Source organism: Phocoena phocoena, chromosome 8 (genome assembly GCF_963924675.1).
Source record: "Phocoena phocoena chromosome 8, mPhoPho1.1, whole genome shotgun sequence".
NCBI classification, from domain to species: domain Eukaryota; kingdom Metazoa; phylum Chordata; class Mammalia; order Artiodactyla; family Phocoenidae; genus Phocoena; species Phocoena phocoena.
The window spans coordinates 59,296,591-59,312,096 of NC_089226.1; the positions used below are offsets into that span (position 1 = coordinate 59,296,591).

Sequence of the window (15,506 nt, forward strand, 5' to 3'; positions counted from 1 at the left end):
TATCTTGCTTTTGGTGTTGTATGCAGAAACTCTTTGTCAGAGGTCAAAGAGATTTTCCTTTGTGTTCTCCTGCATGTTTTGTACTTATGTACTTTACATTTAGGTCTATGAACTGTTTTGGGTTAATTTTTGTGTAAGTTATGAGATAAGTGTTAATGTTCATTTTTTGGCATATGGTTATCCAATTGTTCCTGCACCATTTATCGATACAGACTATCCTTTCTCCATCTAATTGCCTTTGTACTTTGTGAAAAATCAATTTACTATATTTGCATAGATCTATTTTGGGGCTCTCTTCTGTTCCATTGAGCTATGTGTCCATTCTTTTGCCAGTACTACACTGTAACATTATAGTATAGTAATTAGCCTTGAACTTGTAATGTGAGTTCTCTGACTTTGTTCTTGTTTTTCAGAATTATTTTGGCTATTTTAGTACCTTTACCTTTCCATATGCATTTTAAAATCAGTCTTTTGATATCTACAAAAAAACTTTCTGGAATTTTGATTTGAATTTCTTAACAATGTGAACTCTTCTAATCCATTAACATGAGGTTTTCTTGGATTTTTTTCATCAGTGTTTTGGAGTTTTCCACATACAGTTCTTACACATATTAATATTTTGTTAGATTTATACCTGAGTATTTCTTTTTCCCCCCAGTGCTATCCTAATTTTTTTTTAAAGTTTCAAATTCCAATTGTTCATTGCAGGTGCATAGGAGAACAATTGAGTTTTATATGTTGACCTTGTATCTTGCAACCTTGCTAAACTTATTAGTTCCAGGAGGGTTTTTTGGTTTTGTTTTGGGTTTTTTTTGTAGATTCTTTGGGGTTTTCTACATAGACAATCATGTCATCTGTGAATGGAAGTAGTTTTATTTCTTCCTCTCCAATTTGTATACCTTTTACTTCTTTTTCTTGCCTTTTTGTACTAAGTGGGACTACAAATACAGTGTTGTAAAGGACTGGTGAGAGAGGGCATCCTTGCCTTATTCCCAGTCTTAGGGGGAAAGCATTCACTTTCCATTAGAAGTATGTTAACTCTAGACTTTTTTTTTTTAATGTAATCATTTGTTATTTTTTAATTAATTAATTTATTTATTTGCCTGCATCAGGTCTTAGTTGCAGCACACGGGATCTTTTGTTGTGGCGCGTGGGCTCTTTGTTGCGGCTTGCGGGCTTCTCCTTAGTAGCAGGCAGGCTCCAGAGCACACGGGCTCAGTGGTTGTGGCACATGGGGTCTCTAGTTGTGGCACATCAGCTCCAGAGCACGTGGGAGTTGCCAGCTCCAGTTGCCCTGCAGTGTGTGGGATCTTAGTTCTCCCTCCAGGGATTGAACCTGCATCCCCTGCACTGGAAGGCAGATACTTAACCACTGGACCACCAGGGAAGTCCCAATAACTGTAGGCTTTTTGTATATACCCTTTATTAGCTTAAGGAAGTTTGCTTCTGCTACTAGTTTCTTCAGAATTTTTATCATGGGTGAGTGTTAAATTTCATCTCTTTTTTATTCTGTTTGGTCCTCAAATCAAATAGGTCATTTAATATGTCATTAGAACTTGTTTTTTCTTACATAGCTAAATTTAAACAAAATTAATCTTTATTTTTGATAAAAGGAAAAATCTAAAAATATCTAAATACATATTTAATATGTAACATGAGATTAATACCTCATTTTATCATGAAATGAATAGAAAAGTAAGTAAAGACAATTTATTATGTAATTTAAAATAATATATTGATTTTTTTTACCTTAACTTCAATTATGTGCTGTACAAGACAATGGAAAATACTTCAAAACTTTGCTTAAGGGGGGATGTGAAGTTCTCTATTACTATTAATTTTAGAATAGTTAAGACATTGTATAATTTATAATCATTGTATAATTTACATCAGTTTGAGAAGTATCCAACTTATGCAGTGGACTTTAATTTTTAAAAGTCATTTACATAATGTTGGGAATTTCATGACAAAAAGGTATAGTATATTATGTAACATGGCTTCCTATAATTTTGAAGTGCCATCTGATGTCATATCCTTATAAAATTTAAATATTAGTTTCTCTGTATGTTAGCGGTAAAAAATGGATACAGAATAACCTGTGTGAGATCCATGGGGCACACTTCTGCTCAGCTTTCTGTGGTAAATGGGCAAAAGGTTAAGCCATCAGTCCATTTCCCAGTGTCTATTGAACAGTGTCTGTCTTTGTGTTGCTTCACTTGTTAGAGCAATATAGCAAGTGTTATTGAGAGGTGAAACAAGGCAAGTCTTACATCAAACACTGATGGCTTTTTCAAAAGTTGGAATGGGATATTATTGGATGTTGCAAAGAGTATATTGATAGTACATTTTTATAGAAACCACTGCTCCAGAGTAAACTGTATTGGAAATCAAATCAACATTATGTATTAGTGATACCTATGTAAATATAAATATTATATCTAATGCATCAGTTTTAAAGAGTAATGTAATGTAAAGTAATGTTGTGGGCCAGGGAAGTGATTCCAAAAAAAAAAAAAACCATTAAAAAAAAATTAGCCATGGATTTATCTTCCTTAGCCATTTACTTGTGGTAGATTTTACTTTCTATACAAGTAAACCTTTTATTCATAAGATGTAGCTTTAAGCATAATGTAAAAGGTAAACCAATTAAGTATAGAATGCTTTCAGAAGCATGAAGTGTTATTTAGGACCTTTCTTATAAGGGCCATGGAGTATTTCTTGAGCATCCATGCAGATTAGATCTTGAACAGCTGCATGGAGCACACAGAAGCCATGATTCCTGTCTCTCTGAACTAACTTGAATAAAGTCTTTCATCTAAAGATCTCACTGTTTGTCTATTTCATGAATCCCTCATCTCATCTCTGAAGCACTCCATTCAATTTAGTACAGTTCAACATTGTGGTTTAGAGCTCTAGAAATTGCTCTTGTAACTTATAATGCACAAAAATAACAAGTTGAAGTAATTTCAAAAATTTTTAAAGAATTATATAAAATCTACAGTCATTTTGTGGGCAGATTTAGAATGATAACTAGGGATTCTAATTCAAACTTAACTAGATTCTAATTCAAACTTAACTGTGACTTTAAGTAAATTTTGTATGTTCTAAGCGTCCAATTTCTCTGTAGTTATAACAGGGACTAACAGAATTAAGAGAAATAAGTGTGTTGAGATGCTCGTTAGTAAGTTCACTTGTTTTATATAAATTTACAGTGCTGTCATTCTGCCCTCTTAGTCCTTCTCATAATCTGAGGCTCCTATCATATCCCATGCTCTATAAAAATTGTTCTGCAACCACTTTAGCAGTTATTAAACTGAAAAAGTCACTATCATATTATTGAGATGTAAATTTGTTAAGAACATATCAGATGATCCTTTCCTCCTCTGGGTACTTGTATCACATATTACCACTTATTTGGCAACCCATCCATTGCCTCCCATTTTATGCTGTATGCTTCCTATTCCTGTCTACATATTATGAGTTCTTTGAATTCAGGGATCTTAACTTACTTGAATCTTCATAAAAATTAATATGTACTGCCTTCTAAATATGGAATAAACTTTTTTCATTGCTTCAGAGTATCTTACACATATATTCCCTTTCAGTAATGGAGATGGTCAAATTTGACTATAATTTTACTAAGGAACTTATTTATTTATTGTATAAAAACCATCTGGTCATAATCTTAGAAATCTGATACATTTTTTTTATTTGAGTATATGAAAATTAGGGAACCAGAGAAATTTTGATCTAAACATTTCTAACTCAGAATGGCAAAAACACAAAAGGAGTTTGAGTATTATACATTAGAAATGGAATAATGTAGGTGGCATTTATTCGTGCAATCAGGGAACATTGTTGGTATCAGCTAAATACTAGGCTCTTTGCTATAGCCTGGAGACATAGTGATTAAAAAGAAAAAAGAAAGAAAGAAAAAGACAAGATCTGTACCTGATGGAGCTTATAGTCAGCAAATAGGCAAAGCATATTTAAACCAGACAGTAACAATGTATAAGGATTATGAATACAGTAGGCTGATGAGAGAGAGAGCAACTGACTGAAGCGTGAGCTACTTTGTATACAGTGATTAGGAAAGCCCTCTTAGAGAAAGATACAAAGTAAGACCAAAAGGATAAGGAAGTACCTAGATTGTGGTCTCTAAATATGGTTTCTCTCTGAAAGCAATCAGAATTCCTTGGAAAACTAGCTTACTGCAGATCTGGAATAGGGACTGTAAAAGAAAACAAAGAAATTATTAAAGTCTATTGGGGTCATGATATGGGAGCCAACTTGGAGGAGCTCCCACTGACCACAGATGTAGCATTTGGAGCATCAAGAGAATTGTGACTGCAGTAGATTGAAACACATCCATTATTCAAAATATGTGAGTTCATAATGTTACTTTAAAAATTCATTGTTCACTTTTGGACCAAAACTGGACAGTCAAGTATTTATCTTGCCTTTCCTCTGAGAACTGTACCTCAGCATACCCAAACAGTCCAGGAGGGATAGTTCTTTAAAAAAGAATTCAAGCTAATAAATGCAGAAATAATGATAAACTATTCTCTTTTTTTTTTTTTTTTTTTTGCGGTACGCAGGCCTCCCACTGCTGCAGCCTCTCCCGCTGCGGAGCACAGGCTCCGGACGCGCAGGCTCAGCGGCCATGGCCCACGGGCCCAGCCGCTCCGCGGCATGTGGGATCCTCCCGGACTGGGGCACGAACCCGCATCCCCTGCATCGGCAGGCGGACTCCCAACCACTGCGCCACCAGGGAAGCCCTAAACTATCCTCTTTTAATGAAATGAAACCAAACACTTAGGCATTTAAACTTTCCACATTTTTCTTTATATACTTTTGAATATTTTGTGTTCGGAAATTTAAAAATCAGTTTAAAGGAGGGGCAGCAAGAACTCCACTGGTAGGAATGGGAGTGGTGGGAAGAGATTTCATACAAATAAAGAACGGTGTGAACAAGATACAGAAGTGAAAAAAAAATTCTGTACGTATTCAGGGAAGACTAAGTAATTGTATTCCCCAAAGTGCAAGGTATGTAAGTGGAAGTATTGTGGATATGCAGTTATATGTGAGTTTTCAGAATACATAGGACCTGAAAATAGTGAAACCAAACTATTGCCAAATTCAGAAGGAACTCGAGATTCAAAGGAGCTTCTCTGTAGTTCCTGCTACCCTTTGGGCTCATTGAAATAATGGTAAACAGAAACATTCAACAATGGATTTAATTAAGCCAAATTGATTTGGCAGCAGACCTTAGTAGAAAGGTACCATGTATAGAATGCACCACTGATTTTACTTAAGCAGCTTCTGCTTAAAGTAGGCAGTCAGTTAATGTGATTGTTCTTCATCTCAGCATTTTATTTGTTCTTTTTAAAGTTGCATATATAGAATATCCCAAAGTTAATGATTTCTGATCCATTACATTGGACCCTGTTACAGTGTTAGGGAACCGCATATGTTTCCTTCTAAAAGTAGTATGCTCTATATTCAGAGTGAGTAGTTTAACCTTGCCAATAAAATCCTGTACCTATTATGGATACTCTGTTTTGTCCAGGTTCATGTTTGTATGGATAACAATAAGTGAGTATTTCTTTGTGAAACTAATTTTTTCATTTTAAGTGATTTGTGCCATGGTATTATTTAAAAAGAAAAACACTCTTAAAGTCTGTCTTGAAAATTACTAGTATGGAATAGCAACAAGGTTTGTCCATTAATTTTACAAGCCAGTGTTTATCTGTCTGCTCCAAATTGAATGTGTTGTAGTCTTTCCTGGTATATGAGTTTGACTGCTGGGATTCAGAAATGCAGTATATGCCGCAGCAGAGGAGTGATGGAAAATTGAGATGTCAAGCTGAGTAATCAGAGCTCTGTGGAGGTGGACAGCTGTGTTCCCTGTGATATACCGGGGTAGTTCGTTTTTATGGCTGGTCACATAGTTTGGTGACGTGGAAAGCATTTCAATTAAGTTTCAATTTTCTCATCTTTATATTCACCTTTTTCCTAAAAATGAGGACAAGAGAAGACTTTGAAAATAATGAAGCAAGTTATGGTGTTCTACCATTTATCATTGGTTCTTTACTTCTGAATTAAATTTATATATGGAAAGATGGGATTTGCTAAGTAATGTATTTTAAGGAAAAGAGCTTCCTTTATAGCACAATACTTATTTTATAATTTATATTATATTTTATTATATTAAATATGTATTTTTTAACAGGGTATCCAGAAGTTGGCTAGTCAATATCTGAAGAGAGATTGGCCTGGAATAAAAGCTGATGATCGGAATGATTACAGGTAACTTAATACGTAGCTCTTGCCCATTTTCTTTAAAACTGATTTCACACAGAGCCATGTCACATATATACAACATAGACTCCAGTTTTTTTAAAAATTGCTTCTTTCCTCTGCTGTGTTTTTAGATATAATATCAAAATTATCAGACAGTGTTAATGTTCTACAACATATATATTGTATATGAAATAGATCATTTTCATATGTCTTAAGCCAAGATTCCATTTTGTTTAACTGATACCCACATAAGGAATTTAAAGCAGATAGATGACAATGGAACACAAATTGTTTCCTCAGTGGCCTATAAATGAAACACATTATCACAACAATAATGAAACAAGATTGTAATTTCTATCATGATTATTGATTCTTTTCTTCTGAAACAAATCCTACATTTGGAAAGATAGGATTCTGTGAGCCTAGGGGAAAAGAGTTTCTAAATTATATATATTTTATATATATGTATATATACATAGTATACAGACACACCCACAAGGTATCTAGAAATTGATTAGTCAATATCCCACATACAAATTTTAAAGAAGGTAGACAACAATGGAATATAAATTGTGTCTTCATGCAGATGTCTTTAAAATATTTATAATTTTGTTTAGAATTTGGTGTCTTTTTTGCAGTTAATTTGGAAGTATTTATTAGCTTTTGTGCTCAAGACTGTCCTTAGTGTTGAGGGAACCAGAAGTCAAAGACAGGATTTCAGAGCTTGCAGTCTGGTTGAAGTTAAGACTAATTATTACTCATGAAACAATAGCAGAGAATTCAGGGTAATTAAGAACTCAGTATTAAAAAAAAATAAAAAAAAAATAAAAAAAAAAAAGAACTCAGTATTGAAGTGTGTGGTTTGGAATCTGAATATGAAATCAAGTTGCTGGATCATCAGGTAATCTCTTAATGGAGATGGAAAACTGCAGGATACACAAGAAACCTTAATAGTTCTTCACAGTTGCAAGACTGATAACTTGGAAGGTGGCATGATAGCTATAAATAATACATCTGTAGTTGCAATATGGAATAATAAAGCAAAACAGGAAATAAATATAGGAATTTTCTTGTGGACTTTTCAGTATCTACAAAGTTCAGCTAAGGGGGGAAAAGAGAGGAGATGAAACCCTAGGCGAAAGAGACAAGCAGAGCGCAAAGCCTTGAGGTGAAAGTGAGAATGATATGTTCAGTATTGCTGGCATGAGGAAAGCCTGACCAAGGAAGAGACTGGTTGCTAGAGAGTAAAGAAGGACTGCAACTTACAGATAGGTTCTATTCCAAGTTTGTTTGAAATTCAGGATGCAGGTTACCAAAGAAATAAGGATAAGGTTCTGCTCCCAGGCTAGCTTATGCAACCTAATTTTTAAAAGTATGTTAAGCCAACTTTTACTAAATATTTACTGTATACCAGATACTATGGTAGGAACTTTATCTCCCATGATATCAAAACGTGATAATCAAACCTGTGAGGTACATATGATTATCCCCTTTTTATATATGAGGAAACTAAGTCTTGGGTTGTATGCTTTACTCAAGACACAGCTATGTAAACACTCAGTCATTTATTCATTCTTTCTTTTTTCATTCTTTTTTTATTAATTAATTAATTTATTTTTGGCTGCATTGGGTCTTTGTTGCTGCACACAGGCTTTCTCTAATTGCGGTGAGTGGGGGCTACTCTTCGTTGTGGTGTGTGGTCTTCTCACTGCAGTGGCTTCCCTTGTTGTGGAGCATGGGCTCTAGGCGCATGGGCTTCAGTAGTTGTGGCATGCGGGCTCAGTAGTTGTGGCTCGTGGTCTCTAGAGCGCAGGCTCAGTAGTTGTGGCACACAGGCTTAGTTGCTCCGCAGCATGTGGGATCTTCCCAGGGTCGAACCCCTGTCCCCTGCATTGGCAGGTGGATTCTTAACTACTGCACCATTAGGGGAGTCCCTCATTCATTCTTTATTTATGAGATAGATGTGAAATATCTACTTACATGCTAGTTGTTAAAGTAGACTTCAGGATTAAAGAGAGTAGAAGGTATGGTGCCTGTTGTTAAGGAGCTTAAAGGAGATAGCCACTATAAACAGTTGCGATATTGGGTAGTAGTAGAGGTGCATTGGGACTGTAGAGGAAAACCTAGGCTTCTAGAGCTGAGTCTTAAAGGATGTGCAGGAGTTTGTCAGCACTGGGCAGAAGGAATTCTAAGCAGAAGTAACACCTTAAATGCAGGGAGACATGAGAAAATATGAATGTTAGGTAGCAATGAAGTGTGTATGGGTTGGAGGGTAAGAGGAGTGGTGGACCTGGAGGATACCTAGATAGGCATCATGAAGGACTTTGCGTATCACAGAGTTTCTTTTTTATTCAGAAGATAACAGAACCATCAAAGAATTTCCATAAGAGGAGTGACAAGTTCAACATACTTTAGTAACTGTATGAAGGTGGACTAAAGGGGTATGAAGGTGGACTAAAGGGATATGAGGAAGAATTCAGAAAGAATAGAATTGCAGGAATTTAATCCCTCATCATTTCTTATTTGAACCATGAAAATTATAGTAGAAATTAGGCTGTGGGGCAGATTTCAGAGATATTTAGAAAACTGAAGCTAGAGGACTTGCTATTGATTTGGCAGTTTTGTTTTTGTGTTTGTCAAATTTGTTCTGAGACAGACTACAAACAGTTTTCTGTAACTGTCAAACTATAAAGTAGTTTTCTCAGTATCTAAAATAGTTCTTGGAACATAGAAAGCATTTGATAAATATTTACTAACTGAAGGAGGAAGTAGAGGGAGGGAGAGGAAGGGTTGTAGAATGACTCGCAGGTTTTTTAACTTAGGCAGCTGAGAGGATGGTGGTGCCATAGTGAAAAAAGACAGTAGATCAGGATTGAGGGTGAGAATGGCAGTTGCCATTTTTTGTTTGTTTGTTTGTTTATTAGGAGTTTATTTCAGCTCCAGTCAATTAAAATTTCCCTTTAACTTTTTTGTGTTTATATTTGTATTGTTAATTTAAAAATTCTTACCCAAATAATGCATGCTTGTTGAATGTGTAACAGAGTATAAAGTGTACCTCATCCTCTTTGCCAAGCACCTTCCATTCACATTTCTACTAGAGTAATTGCTGTTAGAAGTATGTGGTCTTTTCTTCCATATTTTTCCTGTGCAGTGCATACATGAACATAAACAGTTGTGCTGCTTTTAACAGAACTAGAATTATATACATATGCTTTTGTAATTCCCTCCACACATACACCTTCCATACACACACCTAAGGAGTCTATTTTACTTTATTTTTTATTTATTTATTTTTATTTAAATATGGTTGATTTACAGTGTTATGTTAGTTTCAGGTGTACAGCAAAGTGATTCTTCAGTTACACATACATATATTTTTTTCTGATTCTTTTCCATTATAGGTTATTACTAGATATTGAATGTAGTTCCCTGTGCTATACAGTAAATCCTTATTGTTTATCTATTTTATATATAGTGGTATGTATCTGTTAATCCCCTACTCTTAATTTGTCCCTCCCCCTCCTCTTTCCCTTTCGGTAACCAGAAGTCTGTTTTCTCTGTCTGTGAGTCTGTTTCTGTTTTGTAAATAAGTTCATTTGTATTATTTTTTGGATTCCACATATAAGTGATATCATGTAGTATTTGTCTTTCTCTGTCTGGCCTACTTCACTCTGTATGATAATCCCTAGGTCCATCCATGTTGCTGCAAATGGCAATATTTCATCCTTTTTAATGGCTGAGTAACATTCCATTCATTGTGTGTGTGTGTGTGTGTGTGTGTGTGTGTGTGTGTGTGTGTGTATCAATCACATCTTCTTTATCCACTTATCTGTTAATAGACACTTAGGTTGCTTCCATGTCTTGGCTATTATAAATAGTACCACTGCAAACATTGGAGTGCATGTATCTTTTTGAATTAGAGTTTTCATCTTTTCCGGATATATGCCCAGGAGTGGGATTGCTGGATCATATAGTAACTCTATTTTTAGTTTTTTAAGGAACCTCCATACTCTTTTCCATAGTGACTGCCCAGTTTACATTCCCACCAACAGTGTATGAGGGTTCCCTTTTCTAAGGAGTCTATTTTAGATGTCCCTTCAAGTCGGTTTGTTCAGGTTCCCTCTTCTTTTTAATGGCTATGTTAGTGCCATAGTGTGGGTAAATTATAGTTTGTTATCCATTTCTCTGTTGGTAGTTAATTACTATTGCAAATAATGCTGCAGTGGATAACTCACGTATGCACATAGTTATATCTTTGTGCATTGTGAAAGTATATCTATAGGGTTAATTCTTAGAGGGGAACATGCTGGGTCAAAGGGTTTATACATTTAAAATGTGAAACTATAAATTAACCTTCATAAACTCTGTCTTAGTATATTTTGCATGTCTTCAAATTTGATTTGAAACTACCCATTTCTTTTTATTTTTTACCAACAGGGCACATGGTCAATCTTTGAAAATTTTTGCCAGTCTGACGATACATGCACCATTTAATGCCATAAAACCCACCCCCGTTTGCCTGGAAACTAGACTTCTGTAATAATACTTTCTCTAAGACCTTTTTTTTTAATCTTTGAGGACAGGTTTTTCAGTCCTGTCTTAGTCTGTTCAGGCTGCTATAACAAAATACCACAGACTGGGTGGCTTATAAGTAAGAGAAATTTATTTCTCACAGTTCTTGAGACTGAAGTCCAAGACAAAGATGCCGGCATGGTTAGGTTCTGGTGAAGTCCCTCTTCTGAGTTGCAGACTTTTCAACTTTTAGCTGTGCCCTTACTTGGTAGAAGGGGTTTGGGAGCTCTGTGAGGTCTCTTTTATAACGGCACTATTCTGCCTTCACCTCTGCAAAGCCTCACCTCCTAATACCATCATCACCTTTGGGGATTAGGATTTCCACATATGAATTTCAGGGGACCACAAGCATTCAGACCATAGCAAGTCCTTTCTATGTAAATATTTCTTGGAGTTCCCTCAGCTCTCTTGTGACTGTTTTAAGTAATCTTATCTATATTTCTATCTTTAAATATTGCCTATAAACTAGTAATGATCTGTGTTTTTATTAACTCTTCAGCTTGGGAACCAACAAGTCAGCTGCCTCCAACTGTGACTTCTTTTCAGACCTCATCTTCTGTTAGGAATGTTAAGTAGCTGCTTCTCTGTCTGTGATCTCTCCCCTTCACAATTTCATTGCCACAGTACCACCAACCTGTACGTCTGTATGTCTTTGTAAAGTAGGCCTACTCTCACCCCCTACTTGAAAATCTTCTATTGTTTCTCCTTGCTAATAGTATGAAATTAAAGAAATTTTTTTTTTATGATATCAAAAGCCAGGAAGAATCCTGACCCCAAATTACCTTTCTTTGCTCCTTTCTGGCCATTTCTCCTTTTTTCATGCTTGTTCCCCAACCCTTGGGCATCTTAAGCTGCAGTTGTACTCCAGTTCTTATCACACCTCAACTGGACTGAGTATCAGTCATTCTCCCTGCCTTTACTTCTGTTACCTAGACTGAGGATAATCTCCCTTCCTACTACCAAAAACAGCAATACATGAACACTTATTTATTAAACACCATACTTTCTCCTGTTATCAGTCACTATGTAACTTAATCTTAGATTATGAATTTAACTTGTCACATTTTCTAGAGTCCTCTTGATGTGTGGTGCTGTATTCCAGGCCAAGGGTAGATCTGTGATTTTTGTTTGTTAAACTTTTGTTTTTACTTAAAAAAAAATTATAGATTCATGTGCAGTTTTAAGAAATAATACAAAGAGTGTTCTTATACTCTTCACCCAGTTCCCCCAGTAGTAATAACTTGCATAACTATAATACAACATCACAACCAGGAAATTGATATTGATACGATCCACCAATCTAATTTAGAATTCACCAGTTTTACATGTACTTATTTGTGTGTATGTAAGTGTATGCATATTAAGTTCTGTGGTGTTTTATCACATATGTAGATTCGTGTGACCACCACTACAGTCAAAATAAATTTGTTGGTTTATTTCTTTTAATTTTTTTCTATTTCTTTTTTTAAATTTATTTATTTTTATTAAATTTATTTATTTTTGGCTGCGATGGGTCTTCATTGCTGCGTGTGGGCTTTCTCTAGTTGCGGCGAGCAGGGGCCACTCTTCGCTGTGGTGTGCAGGCCTCTCATTGCCTGCACACCACAGGCTCTAGGCTCCTCTTGTTGCGGAGCACAGGCTCCAGGCGCACGAGCCTCAGCAGCTGTGGCACGTGGGCTCAGTAGTTGTGGCTCATGGGCTCCAGAGCACAGGCTCAGTAGTTTGGTACACGGGCCCAGTTGCTCCATGGCATGTGGGATCCTCCCCGACCAAGGCTTGAACCCATGCCCCTTGCCTTGGCAGGCGGATTTTCAACCACTGCGCCACCAGGGAAGTCCCTGGTTTATTTCTTAATAAAAATTTTCCCTGATAAGGTTTTCTCTGTTTTCCAGTGTAATAGTCATATGAGAAATAGTTCACAGCGAGATTTTAGGTGGTATATGGATCAATATTTTTGAATTTTACTAATTAAAACTTAATTATTATGGCAAGTTTTATTTTTCAATTAGAGTGGAATATGAAGTAGTAAGATACATATATTTTAGTTTAAAAGGTGAGTCATTTTAACAAAAAATAATAATGGTACAGGAGATATGAGGCACAAATTGTGTAAGACATACACAAAGAACTTAGTGTACACCTTTTTTAAAGTGAAGAGACTCTTTTTAAAAATTCTTTAATAGTAATGCTGGACCTAGAACAATCTTATGTCAGCAGAAGAGCAGAGGTTTGGGAGCCAGACAGATCTGGGTTTGAATCTAATCTCCATCATTCCCTCCTCTCCTTCCTCCTATAAATATATATTGAATGAGTGCCTGCTGTGCCAGACCCTGTTCTAGGTGCTGAGGATACAAGAGTGAATAAAACAAAGCTTCTGCTGCATGGAGTCTTCATTCTGGTGAAAGAAGACAAGACAATAAGCATATGAGTAATTAAACATTGTCACTTGGTGACAAGGACAGTAAGCATAGTTAAAAGAAAACAGAGTACCAAGAAGTGGTTGGCACTGCAGTGGATATACTGTGTAGAGCCTAGACTTTAGGGAGACAAGAGCAAAATCAGAGAGAGGTCATTTAGGCTATTATAGTAATCCAGGCACGAGATAATGGTGGCTGAAACCAGGGTAGTAGCAGTGGAAGAGATAGACAGTAATCAGATTCCATTATATTTTTAAAGTCTAGTGAACAGTATTTCTTGGTGAATCAGATGTGGAATATGAGAAAAAAAAGGAGGAATCAATGATGATTCTAGGGGTTTGGGCTTGAACAACTAGAGGTTTGAATAGCTGTCAATGAGATGGAATAGATTAACAGAACAGATTTTAGGGAAATCAAGAATTTGTTTTTGGACATGTTAGTTTTAAGATACCTACTAAATATCCAAGTTGGATATGTTAAATAGGCAACTGAGGGGTTAGGGAAGATGTCTGAATTAAAAATTCAGGAATAGTCAGCATAGTGACAGTATTTAAAGCCTTGAGACTGCATGAGCTTATCTAAGGAGTGTAAAGAGAAGAAGCTGACTGTGGGGACACTCTAGCATTTACAGGGCAATGAGATGAAGAGGAACTAGCAAAGGAGCCTAAATTGTGGCTAGTGAGATAAGGCTAGACCAAGAGAGAGAGCTATCCTAGAAGCCAAGTAAAGATAACATTTCAAGAAGGATAAACTAGGTCAGTACTGCTGATAGACTGAATAATAGGCCCAAAGCTTGAATTGACTATTGGGTTTAGCCACAGGGAGATCTTTGATGACCGTGACAAGTAATTTCAGAATGGTGGATGCTAAAACCTTATTTGAATTGAATCAAGAGTGACCAGGAGGAGAAATGGAAACAGTAATTTCAGACATTTCTTTTGAGGAGTTTTGCTGTTAAAGGGAGCAGACATTGGGGTGGTAGCTGGAGAGAAATGGAGGGTTGATGGAGGGCTTTTTTTTTTTTTTAAGATGCAAGACATTATATGAGTATGATTCAGTAGAGAGGGAAAAGTTGATATTGTAGGAGAAAGCACAATTACTGGATTGCTGTTGAGTTAGAGGTTATATATACAGATGTGAAGGGTTGGCCTTCAGAGCACAGGTAATTCATTGGAGTAAAAAGAGGGATGACACAGTGTATAGGTGCAAAAGCAGGGAGATAGGTAGATGTGGAGGGAGCATGTGGACATTATCTTCATACTTCATTATCAGCTGAAAGTGTGGTCATATTAGAGGTTTGAGATGAGAGGAAAAGGTGGGAAATAATTATCTAGAAGAGTGAGCAAATAAGTGGATTAGGGGAATATAGTAGGATCGCTGGGGGGCGCTAAGGGATTATTTGACGTCAGTTGAAAGTGAGACTAGGCAGCATGATTATTGTTTACTCCAGCAACGTTCTATTGCACAGACATTGGTATGGTGTAAACAGAATTTTGGATTTAACCAAGTTTGGAATTTGTAGATTATAATGACCGAAAGAGGACTTCCCTGGTGGCGCGGTGGATGGGAATCTGCCTGTGAAGTCAGGGGACACAGGTTTGATTCCTGGTCCGGGAACATCCCACATGCCATGGAACAACTAAGACTGTGTGCCACAACTACTGAGCCTGTGCTCTAGAGCCCACGTGCCACACAACTACTGAGCCCATGTGCCGCAACTGCTGAAGCCCGCGTGCCACAACTACTGAAGCCCGCGTGCCTAGAGTCTGAGCTCCACAACAAGAGAAGCCACCGCAAGGGGAAGCCTGCGTGCCGCAACCAAGAGTAGCCCCCACTTGCCACAACTAGAGAAAGCTCGTGCTCAGCTAGGGTGTACATTAGAGGGTGATCATAATGGTGGACCCTGAAATCTAGGCTGGGTAAGGAGCTGTAAAGGGAGATTATGAGAGGGAGTGAAAGACAGTGGAAAGGAGGTAGGATGAAATGGATTGTGGGCTCTGATAGGGTTGAATAATTGTTGAAGTGAGAATCCTAAAGGGAGTGAGTGGAAACAAGAGGTGTTGGTCAGAGATTAGATGATTAAATTGGTATTAGAGCAGAGGGGTAGTTATTGTTAATGGCAAAGTTTAGGTTATGACCATGAGAGTACTATTTCCTGGTGAATAGCTGTAGAAAAATTTCACAACCTCTCCAAGCCTTACTTTTTCTCCTCTG

At 36.7% G+C, this 15,506-nt stretch overlaps 1 protein-coding gene across 1 annotated transcript in view; it reads left to right on the forward strand.

The window, feature by feature from the left end:
- FCHSD2 (FCH and double SH3 domains 2) overlaps positions 1-15,506 on the forward strand; it is a 301,858-nt gene that overhangs the window by 115,378 nt on the left and 170,974 nt on the right. The window contains exon 4 of the mRNA XM_065882104.1: positions 6,233-6,309. Coding sequence (XP_065738176.1) covers positions 6,233-6,309 — 77 coding nt within the window. The remainder of the gene's footprint in view (positions 1-6,232; positions 6,310-15,506) is intronic.